Below are 15944 nucleotides of genomic sequence, written 5' to 3' on the forward strand. Positions count from 1 at the left end.
AGCAGAAATGTGTTTCTAAGGGCTCCGGCCTTCTTGGTGCATGGTCTCCTTTAAGCCTCATCACAGCTCTGACAAGTAGGGACTCTCATTACTCCCGTTTTATAGAAGAAGCCACGGGTAAAGGAGTCTTTCCAAGGCCAGAAACACACAGCCAGTTCCCTGTGCCTCCAAGTCAGATGCACTTACACTGCTGCCCCAGAGAGGTCCCCCTTTCTTTCTCCCAGAGAGTGCTCCCCACCACCTCCGCCCGCAGGGTCAGAGGCCCTGAGTGGCGAGCGGAACCAGAACCGGTTGGAACTGGGGGGCTTGGCCCTGCCTCGCCCTGGTGCAGCCCCCAAATGCCTGACTGCCCTTCCTCTTGGCTCGGCACACAAGGCACCAGGCGTGGGGACCAGCTGCAGCTGGGCCGCTCCCAGCCGCCCCCACTGTGTTGGCCACCCTACCCTGTAGCCCGGTAACCCCGTAACCCTGGTGGTGTCTGCCCTCTCCCCTAAGAGAGCTGTGAGCCCTCCAAGGGGCCTGTGGGCTGGGGCCCGAACACCAAGACGCTGAACTTGAGCTGCTCCCTTGCTTGGATCCCTCCCAAGGTCCTGGGAGAGAGGCCTCGGGAAGTTTGCATTTGTGATTTTGTCACTTTTTCTTAAAGAGGCCCCCAAATTAAATAGCTCAGTCCCCGGACTGGGGGCAGTGCAGAGAGCCACCCTCCTCCGCCCCGCTCTGTGCTGTCTCTGTGATTTCAGGGGGACCCCCGCCCTCCCACCTATGCAATGGGGGTGATCCCCGGAGGGTCAGGGGGTGCAGCAGGGCAATGAGAGGAGCTCAGGGCCCCCATCTTCCACAAAAGGCCCGAATCCCCAGAGGCCCTTCACCAGCCCCGACTGGTTTCACCTGCAACAGCTTATTCACTGTGGGATAAAGGGGGCCCTACCCCCGTTTCCCAGCTGAGATGACAGCTTTGGGACGGAAGGAGCTGGGAGGAGGGCCGGGCGGACTGGGCTGGGGGGAGCGGCCCGGGTGCGGGGCGGCTCGGCGTGGGGAGGGGAGGCGTCCCGCACAGTCTCACCGCAGAGCAGACCTCGGCCCTTATCTGCTCCGGCAGCTTCCGCCGCCCACCCCACGGGCAGCCCGCCCCCGCCCCAGGCCGGGAGCGCCCTCCCCCGCCGGCCCCCAGGGAGCGCGGCCGGAGCCCAGCGGAGCGGAGAGGCCCGCCCCCCAGGAGGGGCCGGAAGTGATAAATAACTCCGGGGGAAGCGGGGCACCTTGGCCGTGAGGCCTCCCTGCCCCAGCCTGGCCACCCCAATCAGAGGGGCTCCCCCGAACAGGCCGCTCCGGCCAAAGCTGGGAGGGAGACTGGGGGGGGGGGCAAGAGAGGCAGGGGGTCGGTCTCCATGGGGGGAGGGCACAAGACCCCCATCCCTCCTGCACACAGACACACACACACACACACACACACACACACACACACATTCACATACACACACACACACACACACACGCTCTCTTTCTCTCTCACACATACACACACACACACACACACTCACATACACACACACACACACGTTCACATACACACACACACACACACACACGCTCTCTCTTTCTCTCTCACTCATACACACACACACATACACACACACACTCACACGGCACAGAGCCATGGGCGGGCCTGGCACAGGTGTGGGAGGGAAGAGACGGGCAGACAGAGAAAGTGAAAAGCCAGCCACAAACGGGAGGAGGCGTCTGCCTCGGAAGACCTAAAGGATACCCATCAAAAATACATCAAGAACGTGCCAATCCACAGAGGGGGGAAAAACAAGTGACCCCATAGAAAAACAGTGACAAGACACGAGTGGGCATTTTGTCAGAGAAGGAGGCACATTTGTCCCACCCGCCTCTGAAGGATGCTCAAGCCCATTGGAGCCGAGGGAGATGCAAATGAAGGCCACAATGAGGTGCTATTTTACACCCGCCCTCCGGAGGGCAAAAATAACGGGCCCTCAGCACCCAGTCTTGGGGCCACGGAATCGCCAGGGCTTGCAACTGGTATAACCACTGGCCGGAGCAGGCTCACACAATCCAGCCTTATCTCACCACGCGGAGGCCCAGCGAACACCCTTCAGGCATAAAATCTAGAGAAACTCCGGCAAGCGCTCCAGAGACAGGGCCGAGAAAGGTCAACGCTGCCCTGTTCTTAGCAGCAGCGGTCCTGACACAACTGGCGTGCCCATAACCAGAGAACGGCTAAATTAATGACATTGGCTTCCTTCACACAGCGGCACATCACTCAACGGTGAGAGCAAATAAACCAGTTCCCGGCGATATCATGAATGAATCTTAGCACAACGAGGCTGAATGAGAACGCCCAGGAGACAGACACTTCCTGTGAGGTCTCCACAGATAGCCACGATGGCTCCTTTCTCCTAACACCTGTGTGTTCAGGGAGGGCAGGATTGCCCACCCAGAGGGCTCCAGGGCAAGGCTGAGAAAGTAGTATAACCAGGGAGAAAATGCTGTTGGCCCCAGTGCCCTACCAACAAGCACTTCAAAATGTAACCGGAAATATCCTATTCAAAATAGCCGCAAAGATGTAAAATACCTAGAAGTGAACTTATTATGAAGAGGTAAACAGTGGTGCAGGACCTATAGGAACACAATTATAAAAATCACTGAATAATAGAAGAAGAAAAAACACCTTAGAAGAGCTTTTTTTCCCTTATTTAAAAAAAAAAAAAAAAAAAAAAAAAGCCAAGTCAATCAGAATACAGTCTAGGCATATATGTTTGGATGCAGGTAGGTAGATGAATGAAAACTCCATTGAAACTCTATTTTGTGATCAACACAAAACTCAGGTTCCCCCCAGGAGGAGACAGGGAGATGGATGGGGGGGGAGGGGAGGGGAGAAATACCGTGTTTCCCCGAAAATAAAGCATTCTCCAAAAATAAGACCTACTTACAGGTTTCCTTCTAAGTGAAATATAAGGCTTCCCCCGGAAAATAAGGCCCCCCCTAGGCTCTGTCTCAGAATGCTATTGCTAAACATGAGAGATTTGGTCCACTGATTCTGAAAGAAATGGAGTCACGAGAAATTCAACAGGAAATTCAGGAATTGGATTGTTATGATGATGTTCCAGAAGATGATGACAGGATTGTCACTGAATAAATGAGTAAATTCTTGATACTGTAGGAGTCACAATTTGTCTGGTTTGTGTTGACAACTACCGTACTACCGTACCGTATACAGGTAATAAGTTTCCTTTATTTTCATTTAACAATAAATGTGTACCGTATTCTTCTTCATGGAAAAAATAAGACATCCCCTGAAAATAAGACCTAGCGCATCTTTGGGAGCAAAAATTAATATAGAAGACACTGTCTTATTTTCGGGGAAACAGGGTAAGTAAGTGAATGGACCAGGAAACACCAGTGAAGTAAAAGCAGCCCCTGCAAAGGCTCGCGTGCACAGGATTTCGCCCCCCTTTGCCCTTCTGAGGTTGGAGAGAGGAAAAGGAAGACATTAGATCCATTGGGACAGACTTTATGCAGGGTCTAGGCAAGCTTATCTATCTTTTCAGAAGCCCAAGGCTTAGGGTCAGGGGTTCCAGACAGGCAGGTCCAGCGTGGAGAGATGGAGCCTCTGTAGGAGCAGCAGGCCCTGGGTGAGCACCCGACTCTGCCCCTTCCCTTCTGAGTCCATGGGCCGGTGCTCACCGCCCCGAGCCGCATGCCTTTCCCCACGAGGTTGCTGCCTGCGGGCCTGCAGCCCCCGGGAAAGCCCTGAGAAGGGAAAGCCACACGCGGGAAGCAGGAGACGTGTGCATCGTCACCCCAGCCCGGAGCCTCCAGCCCTGCACTGCCTGTCTCCCAGCCACTGCTGGTCAGCAGGCCCGGGCAGGCCCGCCTCCTGGAAACAGAAAGCCGAGGCCGAGTTGGTGAGAAAGGCCCCCCTCAGGGTACCAGAGCCATAGCCATGTGTTAAAGGCAGGCGCCGGGCAGGCCAGCGGAGTCAGAGGAAGACCTCTGCAGTCCCTCAGCCCTGCCTGGCCACTCAGACCCAGGCAGCGCCCAGGCCCTCCTGCCCTGCTGAAGTTTGCCTGTCCCTGAGGCCAGTCAAAAACTCATCCGTGCTCACAAGGAGAGAGGATCCCCCCACCCTGTGTCTTTATCTGTTCTTTTTATTGCTGTGATACCTTTTTTATACCCATGTGTCTATCTACAAACATAAACAATAATAGCTGACCCTTAAACAGAACTCCCATATGCCAGATGTAGTGCTAAGTGCTTTAGACATATTCATTCATTCATATTTTGTTTATTTAAAATGGGATCATGTCTCTCTTTATTCACCCATTTTATTTTATTTAAATATATTTTTATTGAATTCAGAGAGGAAAGGAGAGGAAGAGAGAGCTAAAAACATCAATGATGATAGAGAATCTTGATTGGCTGCCTCTTGCCCGCCCCAACACTAGGGATTGAGCCCACAACCAGGATATGTACCCTTGGCCTGAATCGAACCTGGGTTCCTTCAGCCCGCAGGCCAATGCTCTATCCACTGAGCCAAAACAGTTAGGGTGACATATTCATTCATTTAATCCTCACAACAATCCGATATAGTAATTCATTTTATAGATGAGGAAACTAAGGCATACGGAGTTAAGTAATTTGCCTCAGAAAATCTAATACCAGAATCTGGTTGTCTTAACCTTAACCATCAAACTAGGAGACCATTACAGATGTGTATATATATATATATATATACACACACACACACACACACATATATATATATGCACACACATACAATACACATATATACACACATGTATCTGCACACACACATAAATATATATATGCAGTCATGTGCTGCATAACATTTCAGTCAACAAGGGTTTGTATATATAATAGTGGTATACCACATGCGTGTATTATTAAATTTTATTTATAATTTTTTAAAAATATATTTTATTGATTTTTTACAGAGAGGAAGGGAGAGGGATTGAGAGTCACAAACATCGATGAGAGAGAAACATCGATCAGCTGCCTTCTGCACACCCCCAGCTGGGGATGTGCCCGCAACCAAGGTACATGCCCTTGACCGGAATCGAACCTGAGACCTTTCAGTCCGCAGGCCGACGCACTATCCACTGAGCCAAACCGGTTTCAGCTAAATTTTATTTATAATTTTTAATATAAGTACATGATTATATACATGTCTTAACATGTTTTTAAATTTTCCTTTTTTATATATTTTTTAAAATTTTTAATCCTCACCCAAGGATATGTTTTTTATTTTAGAAAGAGAAGAAGGAAGAGAGAGAGAGAAAGAGAGAGAGAGAGAGAGAGAGAGAGAGAAACATCCAAGTGAGAGAAACATCCATCAGTTGCCTCCTGTACATGCTCTGACTGGGGCACAAACCTGAAACCTAGGGATGTGCCCTGACCAGAAATCAAACCCACAACCCTTTGGCGCACAGGACAACATTCCAACCAACTGAGCCACACTGGCCAGGCCCTCTTATGTTTTTCTTTCCCCAACCATAAAATTTATGTTATCACCCTATTGTGTGATCGTATATATTTTTTATTTACAATTATACATGGACTTTTATATACTGATTCTCATGATCATATATAAGGTTCCTTTTGTCGTTATTTTAAAATAGTGGATTATGTTAAATAAATATTTAATGTCCCTTTTCTTACTTGGTTATACCTGGAAGCCCCCTGCAAGATCTAATTCACTGCTTTTAACATCCCACATTAGTTTACCCACCACATCATTCCACCTGGCCCTCCCGCTTATTGTCATCTTCCAGTCCCATCCCCAATGCCCATGTTGCTTTAATCCGTTAGCAAGTCTGATGGTAGACATTCCAGGCCCGGTGAGAGGAAAGGCCAGTGAGAAGGCAGCAAATGGCAGCTTTGCCCCTCCTCTGGCTGGTGGCCAGCAGCCCTCAGCCCCCAGAGGCAGGAATGCTGACTGCACTATTGTGAAATCATTTGTATATTGTGAAGTGCTTTGCATATGATGGAGTGATTTGCATATGAGGGGGGGCATCTTAGAGATCCCAGACCTTCCTCCCCTTGCAAAGAAACCAACCCAGGGTTTCCACTTCAGAACTCAGGGAGGGGCCCAAGAGGGCACCCTGATCTACCTCTGATCTGCCTGGTGGGGTGAGGCAGCCAGGGGTCTTTCAGAGGAAAGCTGATCCCACCTGGAAGGAGCTGAGAGTCTAGACATTGGAGTGTGAGGTGGTACAGGGCATCGTGTGCCCTCAGAGCCCCCAGGAGAGGAGATGGACTCAGGGCAGATGAAGGGAGCTATCATGGGATGCAGATGAGGGTCCGAGGCTTGGAGAACCCCACCCCATCACCATCTCTGCCCAAGTAAGTACCCACATGCCCCCTCCTGTACAGTCCTGGCTGATTCCCAGAGAAGGTTGCAAAGTGGAAACACCAAGACAGACTCCCACACTCTAGAAATGAGAGGTGCCATTGCATGCTCTGGGCTCAGGGACACCCAGAGGTTTGAATCCTGGCTCTGCCAGCTGTTCCATTGTTTCAACCTTGGCTAATGGTACCCGCCTCCGTGGGATAGAATGAAGATTCCTTAAGAATGCGAGTGGATGGCACATAGCAGGTGTTCAGTACATTGCAGTTATAATAATAATGCTATTGTTTGCTGCCCTCGTCTAACAAGTCAGGCCGTTGTCCGCTAGGTGAGGATGAGCACAGAGCCCTCGCTTTCCTCAGGTTTGGAGCTCAGAGCAGCGGTGTCAAGCCACCGTGCACTGGACCCCAAAGGGTTACAATCTCTGGAGACAAAGGCCTGAGGTTCCCAGTGAAAAACCAAAGCACAAAAATAATTCGATGAGTAAGAATAAAATTCCCTCTTCTGAGGTTCCCGGGGCTAGGCCCCTCCCTGTGGCAGGCACTTCCCCTTTCCCCGTGTTCATGGAGGAGCCAGGCCAGTGACTCAGAACCCAGCGCTGCAGCCACCCTCCCACCAGGGAGCCGGGCCTCCGGCCGCAGGCTGCGAGTCCGGCATGCGAGCACGCCCCCGTGCGGCCGCGCGGGACCGACCCGCCAGCCCGGCCGCTCGCGATCCCCGCGAAGCCACAGCCCCGGCCCTGCCCAGCCCGCTGAGCGCCGTACCCGAGCTTCTCCCACTTCCGCCCGGCCCTCCCCGCCGCCCCTAGTCCGGCCCGAGCGGAAGTGCGCTGGCCGCCCGGATCCCCCATGGCCGCGAGGCGGAAGTGCTCCCGGACAGCCACCCCCCCGCACACGGCGGCGCGCGGCGCCGCGGGTTCCGGACGGTTCCCGAGTGACGTGGCCGCGCGCCGGGGGCGGCTCCGGGCCGGGGGCCGGGCTGCGGGGCCGGGCGGGGCCGGCCCGGGCGGGGCGCCGCGCCGCCGCTAGATGGCCGGGCCCGCCCGGAGCGCTGCCGCCGCCGCCGCAGCCCGGTGAGTGACCGCCCGGCCCCCGGGCCCGCGCCGGGGCGGGATGGACCCGGCGATCCCCCAGCCCGGCCCGGGCCCGGACCTGGGCCCCTCGCCCAAGCCTGGAGTCCAACTTCCCGGGCTCCTCTGCACGTCGCTCCGCATCTCCGCCTTGCTCTCCCCTCCTGTCCCATCCGCTATCTCTGATCTCTTCCTCTCCACTCTCTTGCTTTCTTCTCTCCTTCTCCTCTCAGACTCCGCACCCCCTTCCCTTTTCCAGACCCCATCTCTGCGCGATCCCCTCGTCCCTGCGTGACCCGCCTCGGCCTCCAAGCCCGACCTGGCCCGGGCCTGCCTCTGGTCCCCAGTGGCGCCCCGCGGTGTCATCGGGGTCTCCCGTTCCGGCCTGGAGGTCCCGGGCCGCGCGTGGGCATCGTTTCCAGAGCAGCTGCTTCCCCTCCCTCCCACCTCTGGCAGCAGAGGAGGAAACTGAGGCAGGGACTCTGCAGCCAAGGTCACAGCCACCCCTAGGCAGGGCAGACCGCATGGGCACCTCATGCCTGAGTTTCCAGGCTGAGCCTCTCTCCTGGTTGACTCACATTGGAGTCCTGTGACCCCGGCTGGGTGCAGCCCTGCTGCCCGGTGCTGTGCTTCCTCCCTGCCAGGCACCTTTACCTGCATTATCGAGCTCATCTATGTGCGTGACCATGTGAGGGAGGCAACACTTATCTTCGTCCTATAGACAAGGATACTGAGGCTCAGAGAGGGGGCTCCAGGGACTTGCCCACAAGCAGCTATAAGCTGCCGCTGAGCCCAGCACCAAGTTAACGGCGGTGCTCTGAGCATCTGTGAGGCAGCTCCCGCTGCGGGATCCCTCCTCCTCAGCCCCACCTCCTGCCTGTGTCTGTGCCCCGGGGACACTGAGCCCATTTCCTAGGAAGAAGCTCTAAGGGTCCTGTCCTCGCTCGCTCCGTTGCTTGGTTTCACAACCGGCACTTCCGAAGGTCGCCCCCTCGAGCTAGACAGTGCCAGCCTCAGTCCCTGGGGTGCCCTCGCCAGGGCACATCCCGGTAGCCAAACCTCCCCTGGCAGCCAAAGGCACCCGGCTGGGCCGGGCCTGCCCTGCCCTGCCGGTGGCTGAGGGGAGCCAGCCAGCGCCTCACCCTGTCATTAGGAAAAGTTTAGCCTCGGGCAGACCTGCTGACAGAGTCAGAAGCCGGAAGCCGGCTCAGGAGGAAAAAATGCGGTCCTTGGAGCGTGGAGGAGCGGAGCCCTTTGCTCTGTGCACCCACTCTTCGGAGCCACGGAGGCCCTGGGTCAGGCCAGCGGGAGGGTAAGATGCACACGCAGGTGTTCAGCCACGGTGGCAGCTCATGCGAGTGGCCTCTGTGTTCTCCAGCTCCTGGCATGCCTGGATGTCCCTGCTCTGGCTGCGGCATGGCGGGCCCGAGGCTCCTGCTCTTCGCTGCTGTGGCCCTGCAGCTCCTGGGAGGGGCTGGGGGCTCCCAGCAGGCCCTCCGGAGCCGGGGGGCTGCAGCAGCCTGTCGCCTCGATAACAAGGAGAGTGAGTCGTGGGGAGCCCTGCTGAGCGGGGAGCGGCTGGACACCTGGATCTGCTCCCTCCTGGGCTCCCTGCTGGTGGGACTCAGCGGGGTCTTCCCGCTGCTGGTCATCCCCCTGGAGATGGGAGCCACCCTGCGCTCAGAAGGTGGGTGACCCTCCCCTGGCACTCTCTCTTCCCCGGAGAGCTGGGTCTCACGTCCTGGGTCCCAGTGTCTGAGGTGGAGGGCGAGGACAGAATACAGTGTGTCACCTCGGCCCTGTGAGACCGGGGCTCCCCAGGCTCGTCTGTTCATTCCGTTATGCGTCCTTTTATTCCGAAAGAGCAACCACTAGCGAACAGTCACCAAGCAGCAGTAGAGATAGCGATGGGAAATATGGATATCAGCCGGCCTGGGTTCAAATCTTGGCTCTGCCACTTACCAGCTGGGTACCACTGGGCCAGTTTTACTTCGCCTCCCTCTGCCTCAGGCTCCCAGCCTGAGAAAGGGTGACAGTGGTGTCTACCTCACAGGCGCCATTGTGACAGTTGAAGGAGCGCATGTCCGTAAGGCAGCCTGGTGCAGGGAGAAGGCAGTGTGAGGGACCCGTGCTGGGTGGGCCTTGGCCAGCGAAGCACTGCCTCTCCCTTCAGCCTCTGCTCGTCATGCAGAAGAGCCCTCCGACCCGGAGCCCCTGGGCCAGCCTTCCCCCGGAGCAGGAGGGAGGTTGGTTGCAGGCCTGCCTCTGGGGAGGGGGTCTGGGCGGTGGGGGCCCGGCACAGGTGGAGGCTCCCCTTGGCTGCCCTCCCGTGGGGTGTGCGTGGACTGTCTGTCCACAGCGGCACGTTGTAATGGAAAGTCCATGAGATCGGGCGGGGGGGGGGGGGGGGAAGGTGTCTTGTGCCCCCACCCCAGAGAGGGACACAGGAAGTCTGGGCGAGGGCTCCGGGTGCTGTGCTCCCCTGTTCATTCTGTCCCTGGGCCAGAGGCTGCTGCCGCGGCTGTGGGTGGAGCCCTGCTCTCATGCCTGTTCCTCAGCTCAGTCCCTGCGAGGTCAGGGGAGGGCAAGGTGACCAGACGTCCCGCTTTTGGCGGGACAGTCCTGATTTTTAACCATTTGTCCCATGGATTTTTTTAAAACACCGCGGGACACGGGACAAATGGTTAAACATCGGGACGTCTGGTCACCCTTTAGGGTAGGGGGGACTTGGATTACTAGCTCCACTTTACAAATGGGGACGCACGGGCACAGAGAGGAGGTTCTTGGACCAACCTGAGGCCCCACAGCCTAGAAGCAGCAGCTTCCCCCCCGCCCCCCATCATTGCTACCCCACCCCCAAAGCGCCTCCGCCCTCCGGGCCTCAGTGTCTTCCAAACCGAGGGTTTGGACACGGCCCCCCTCAGGCACCTCCAGCTCTGGATGCTGCAAATCAGCAAAAATCCCCACACACACCTCTGTCACTTCTCTGCGAGTAACAGTGGCTGAGAAAAGAAAATCCCCGTGTAGGGAGTCCTCGCTCAGTGTACTGTTACCGGCTTCCCAGAGGACCCCTATCCGATGGGTACACTTGTCCCCCGTTTACAGGAGGGGAAACTGAGTCCCGGGAGCGGTCTGCCCCGGGCACCAGCCGGTGGGTTGGACAGCTGAGGCCTTAACCAGGAGGCAGTAGCTCTGCAGCCCGTCGTCAGGCTGAGGGCGTTCCTGCTGAGCTGTTCCTTTTAGAGGCTGACGTTCTGGTGGGGACCACAGAGAGCGCCTAGTCACCGGGGTGGGCAGAGGCCGGGTGGGCAGGGTCCCCGGAGGGTCAGCCCCCAGGCCCCGCCTCTCTCTCTCTGCCTTGCAGCGGGGGCCCGGCGCCTGAAGCAGCTGCTCAGCTTCGCGCTGGGCGGCCTCTTGGGCAACGTGTTCCTCCACCTGCTGCCCGAGGCCTGGGCCTACACGTGCAGCTCCAGCCTCGGTGAGTGAGGCCACAGCCCGCAGGCCACAAGCAGGCAGGGGTGGCAGGGGGCCGGTACCCATGCCCAGGCCTGGCAGGGGGATTCTGGGTATCAGGCTGGGAACTTGCCCCGGCCTCTGTGGGAGCCCCCGGGGCCCCGCTGCCCCACCAGCCTCTGTCCCTGCCCTGGACGAGGCCCCCCATTCCACATGGCCCCTCTTCTCTGGCCTTGGCTGGGCCTGGTCTGTCAGTGCTGCCCCCTGCAGGTGGTGAGAGGCAGAGCCTGCAGCAGCAGCAACAGCTGGGGCTGTGGGTCATCGCCGGCTTCCTGACCTTCCTGGCTTTGGAAAAGACGTTCCTGGACAGCAAGGAGCAGGAGGGGACCAGCCAGGTGAGCCCCAAACCCCAGGACCTGGGATCCTCAGTCTGTGCTGCCGTGGTCCCAGGGCCTGGAGGCCCAGGTTCGGAGTTAAACCCTGGGTCAAAGAGGGTCTCTTGGCCTTTTCTTGGGGCCTCTGGGGGCCGGGCCAGCTTGTTTGGGGATCTGGGGAGCGACGGCCGTGCAGGAGGCGGACAGTCCATTGAGTTTGAGGGCACCTGGCGGACCAAGCAGCAGAGAAAAGGGGTGTTCCCTGTCTCTGTTTCTCCATCTCTGCTCCTCTTCTGTGTCCACCCTGGCCAAGCGGGGGGCGGGGGGAGGGCACCTAATGTCACCTCTCCCTCCTTCTGGCCCTAGGCCCCCCGCAAAGACCCTGCTGCTGCCGCCGCTGCCGTGCTCGGTGGAGGCCGCTACGTGGCCCAGCCGGCTGCAGAGCCCGGCCTGAGCGCCGTGGTCCAGAGCATCAGAGTGAGTGGCCCCTGAGGGCCCCCTCCTCCTGCAGCCGCCCCCGCCCCCCGAGCGGCCAGCCCGGCTCGGCCCTGCCCGCCCTGTTCAGCTGGCCCTCCCTCCCCTCCCCCAGGTCCGTGGCTATCTCAACCTGCTGGCCAACACCATCGACAACTTCACTCACGGGCTGGCTGTGGCCGCCAGCTTCCTGGTGAGCAAGAAGGTGAGTGGGGCTTGGGGCCGGCCGGGCGCAGGCAATGCCAGTGGGAAGGATGGTGCTTGTGTTGACCAGTTGGCTCTGCCTCCAAAATAGGTCTCCAGCCCATCACTTCTTGCTCCCTGCATCAGCAACACCCTCCTCCGAGCCCCAGTCCTCCCTGTCGCTCTCCTGGACGTGGTCTTTTGTCCCGAGACACTGGTCTGTTCTCCTGGCTGCAGACACTCCTTTTTGGGACCCCATGCCTCTGCCTGCCCGCTTCCAGATGCTCCCCACCTTCCCCCGCCTGTCTGCCAGCTGTGAACACCGCTTTCCCCTCCTTCACGGCCTCGCCTTACACTGCCCCCTCTGCCTGGACGCTCTCCCCCACCCCCCACGCTGGCTCCTTAGGCCTCGGCTAAAGGGGCTTCCTCAGACAGGCCTCTGCTGCCCCCTGTCCACCTAGGCCCCATGACCCCTGCCCATGGCACCCTCCTCGCCCCCAGCAGCTGTCCGGGAGTGGCACGCAGCTCGTGTGTCTACTCAGTCCTGGCCTCCCTCCTCCAGACTGTGAGCTTCCTGAGGGCAGCTCCTTGTCTGTCTGGGTGGCCGCTGTGTTCCTGGTCTCCGAACAGTGGCCGGGCAGGCGCTCAGAGCAGAGCAGACAGGGTAGGCTGAGTGGACAGAGGGTTCCCCCGCCCTCGGCACAGACCCCCACAGACTCCCCTTCCTGCAGATCGGGCTCCTGACCACCATGGCCATCCTCCTGCATGAGATCCCCCATGAGGTGAGTTCCAGAGGGCCTGGGGGCGCAGCGAGGGGGTGCGGGCTGGGACACGGCGAGGGGGTGCGGGCCGGGGGTGCAGTGAGGGGGTGCGGGCCGGGGGCGCGGCGAGGGGGTGCGGGCCGGGGGCGTGGCGAGGGGGTGCGGACTGGGACACCGCGAGGGGGTGCGGGCCGGGGGTGCAGTAAGGGGGTGCGGGCCGGGGGCAGAGTGAGGGGGTGCAGGCCGGGGGTGCGGTGAGGGGGTGCGGGCCGGGGGCGGAGTGAGGGGGTGCAGGCCGGGGGCGCAGCGAGGGGGTGCGGGCTGGGACACGGCAAGGGGGTGCGGGCCGGGGGCGCAGCGAGGGGGTGCGGGCCGGGGGCGCGGCGAGGGGGTGCGGGCCGGGGGCGCGGCGAGGGGGTGCGGGCCGGGGGCGCGGCGAGGGGGTGCGGGCCGGGGGCGCGGCGAGGGGGTGCGGGCCGGGGGCGCGGCGAGGGGGTGCGGGCCGGGGGTGCGGTGAGGGGGTGCGGGCCGGGGGTCTGGTCCTACCAGGGCCCAGAGTGATCCTCCGGACCTCCCCTCAGGTGGGCGACTTCGCCATCCTGCTGCGGGCCGGCTTTGACCGATGGAGCGCAGCCAAGCTCCAGCTGTCCACGGCGCTGGGGGGCCTGCTGGGCGCCTGCTTCGCCATCTGCACACAGTCCCCCAAGGGCGTAGGTACGGGCGGGTGTGGGGTGGGGGCAGGTGGCCCTCGGCAGCGGGGTCCCAGCCAAGGGCACACCCGATATTGAGACGGGGGGGGGGGGGGGGGGGGGCGGTTCGGACCCCGCTGCGGGAGGGGAGAGGGCCCCGTGGGCTCCCAGCCAGTCGGGCCTTCTCCCCCGCAGAGGAGACTGTGGCCTGGATCCTGCCCTTCACCTCGGGCGGCTTCCTCTACATCGCCCTGGTGAACGTGCTGCCCGACATCCTGGAGGAAGATGACCCGTGGTGAGTGCCGCACGGGACTGCCCCTCCCGGCCCTGAGAGGAGGAGGAGGAGGGCTCTCCTGGCCTCCTCCCGCCCCTCCCCCGCGCCAGCCCCTGAGCCCCCGCCCCTCTCCCCACAGGCAGTCCCTGCAGCAGGTGCTCCTGCTCTGCGCGGGGATCGTGGTGATGGTGCTGTTCTCGCTCCTGGTGGAGTAGCCGTCCCGGCGCCCGCCCGCCCGCCTGCCACCGCAATAAGACACTCGATTTACTCTGTGACCGTGTGTGAGGGCAGAGAGGGCGAGTGTCTGAGCCAGTGAGCCTCCAACCAACCAGAGGATGCTGTGGGCACGTGTGTGTGTGTGTGTGTGTGTGTGTGTCAGAGGTGTGTGAGACCGACACTGTGATCCCTCCTGCCCAGGGCCCAGTGCCCACGCCCGCCCCAGCCACACTGTGGTCCCCTCTCCTGGCCACCCTGCCATCCTGCACCTCCCAGAGAGAGCAGTGAGGAAGCCAGCGCTGGTCCCAAGCAGAGGCCTCTCCCCACGACCCCCAGGAGAGCGAAGGGAAGCCCCAGCAGCCCCTGGTGCAGGGAACCCCAGAGCTGCCCCCCTGGGCCTCACAGGTCCCTGGCCGAGAGAGGGAACCCCTCTGCTCACGCACCGAGGCTGAGGCTGGGGTGAACTCCGCTGCATCCATGGTCGTGGCCCTCCCTTCGCCATCTCTACAGCCAAAGAGAGGAGAGGCAGGTGCTCTTGCAGCCCCCAGCCCCACTCAGCACTGACAGTCCCACCCTCCCAGCCTGAAGCCGCGAGATGCTTCCTCAGACCGGGGCCAGCTCCCCCCCCCATCCCCCCCAGTGAACGCTCCGTGGCAGCACCAGCCGCTCTTGCCACCTCCGGCTGCCAAACAGCAGCCGGCAGTGCAGCCAGCAGCCCTGGGCCAGGGAGACCGCCCGGGCCAGCTCAGGGTAGCTTGCGCCAGCACAGGGGCCAGGCAGACGTCCTGGGGGCAGGAAGAGAGAGTGGTTCGCGGCTGCCCTCCCTGCTCAGGCCCCTGTTAGGTGGGGGTGGCGAGGGCTCCGTGTAGTCAGCACACGGGAATGTGCTCTGGGAGAATGCTGAAGTCATAATCCCCAGCTATTTCCCTTGGCTGGCGCCCAGGTACTCAGCTGGCCCGCTCCGCAGCCAGGCCCAGCCCAGCTGCTCGACCTCGGACATTCTCAGAAGCGGCCATAAGAGGGTCGGAATGGTTTCACGGCAGTTTTGCTGATTCCATTTGTATCTGTAAATACTTGTTCTATATATAAAATGCAAATAAATATTATACACACACTGGCCGCCTCTGTCCTGGGCACCATCCAGCCGAACAGGGTTTTCCCGGCTGGCCGCCCCACGGCCCCGCGCCGGCTGGCCGCCTGCCCGTCTCGCCCCCGCCTCCCACCCTCTGCTCTGTGCTGTCTCTGAACTGTTACCCTGGCAGTGCTTCTCAGAACGGGATAGCATTTCACAGTTTCCTGGCTCGTCCTGTTAGTTTTTTGTCCCCATAAAACAAGCCTGCCACTGTGTTATAGCAGCCCCCCCCCCCCCCCCCCCCGCCCAAGGGTGTTAGCCTTGTACAGACCTGGGAACCGGCGGCTCTTTCCCAGCCTGCCCCTGAGTAATCTAACCCAGGAAGGGAGCTCCATCCATAGGCATCTCAGGTTTAGCCTCAATGAATGTGCTGTGTAAGGACAGGACCAGGCACCGGGGGGCGCTGCTTCCCCACAGTGCTCTCTATCTAAGCCAAGCAGCACAGCCTCAGTAGTTAGCAGAGGGCAGCACGTCTGCACAGCATTGCTGAGTGTGAAGCCCGAAGTGCTGTGCCCAGCCTGGCTCTGAATCACTCCTTTCAGCAAAAAGGGACTCGCTGCTCCTGACGACACCCCGGGACCCAGTGGACCGGCGCCTCATCTGTCAGGGGAGGAGCCCAGGCGCTGGGGCTCCCATGCTGAGCCTCGAGTGCGTGCAGGTTTACCAGGGTGTTGCGGCCGGTGAATGCTCCAGCTGTCAGAAGAGGGGACGGAATGCAGGAGTGGGAGCAGCTGAGCCGGGCAGGGGACAGAACCAGTCCTTCAGAGGCCACGCAGGGGCTCAGCCAGGTGTGGGAAGGCAATGATTAGGTGCATCTCGGGGCACGGTAGCAGGAAGGCGGGCCTGGAGGTGGTGGGACCATAGGGGAAGGGTCAGAGCTGGTTAGGAGCCTAACCTCCAGAAAGGCCCCGTCTGTAGCCCAATGAGG

At 59.9% G+C, this 15944-nt stretch overlaps 1 protein-coding gene and 1 long non-coding RNA gene across 4 annotated transcripts; both read left to right on the forward strand.

The window, feature by feature from the left end:
* The first annotated feature begins 1996 nt into the window (after nucleotides 1–1996).
* LOC118712856 lies at nucleotides 1997–14996 on the forward strand. Its single transcript, XR_004986145.1, has 4 exons — nucleotides 1997–2007; nucleotides 3650–3656; nucleotides 6180–6189; nucleotides 14332–14996. It is a non-coding gene; the product is annotated as an uncharacterized LOC118712856 (long non-coding RNA).
* SLC39A13 (solute carrier family 39 member 13) lies at nucleotides 7375–14996 on the forward strand. Of its 3 annotated transcripts, XM_045577640.1 has the most exons (11): nucleotides 9032–9147; nucleotides 9514–9706; nucleotides 10825–10938; nucleotides 11184–11308; nucleotides 11654–11764; nucleotides 11877–11966; nucleotides 12057–12161; nucleotides 12676–12726; nucleotides 13287–13419; nucleotides 13590–13689; nucleotides 13808–14996. In XM_045577640.1, the coding sequence occupies exons 2-11, from the start codon at nucleotides 9541–9543 to the stop codon at nucleotides 13881–13883; spliced, it is 1071 nt and encodes a 356-aa protein (XP_045433596.1). In that variant the 5' UTR covers nucleotides 9032–9147; nucleotides 9514–9540; the 3' UTR covers nucleotides 13884–14996. The 3 variants fall into 3 exon arrangements, with proteins under 3 accessions (XP_036282955.1, XP_036282960.1, XP_045433596.1); XM_036427062.1 differs by lacking the exons at nucleotides 9514–9706; nucleotides 12057–12161 and adding an exon at nucleotides 7375–7463 and having other exon boundaries at nucleotides 8839–9147; XM_036427067.2 differs by lacking the exons at nucleotides 9514–9706; nucleotides 12057–12161 and adding an exon at nucleotides 7375–7463 and having other exon boundaries at nucleotides 8839–9147; nucleotides 13287–13415.
* Nucleotides 14997–15944: the final 948 nt, after the last annotated feature.

The sequence above is a fragment of the Pipistrellus kuhlii genome, unplaced genomic scaffold, assembly GCF_014108245.1.
Source record: "Pipistrellus kuhlii isolate mPipKuh1 unplaced genomic scaffold, mPipKuh1.p scaffold_m20_p_9, whole genome shotgun sequence".
In the NCBI taxonomy this organism is placed as follows: domain Eukaryota; kingdom Metazoa; phylum Chordata; class Mammalia; order Chiroptera; family Vespertilionidae; genus Pipistrellus; species Pipistrellus kuhlii.

Bases quoted from the DNA above. Each gene is read 5' to 3' on its own strand.
- SLC39A13 (XM_036427062.1), top strand. From the start codon at position 8,847: ATGCCTGGATGTCCCTGCTCTGGCTGCGGCATGGCGGGCCCGAGGCTC. The intron at 10,939-11,183 runs GTGAGTGAGGCC...TGCCCCCTGCAG, and splicing joins CACGTGCAGCTCCAGCCTCG to GTGGTGAGAGGCAGAGCCTG. The intron at 12,727-13,286 runs GTGAGTTCCAGA...ACCTCCCCTCAG, and splicing joins TGCATGAGATCCCCCATGAG to GTGGGCGACTTCGCCATCCT.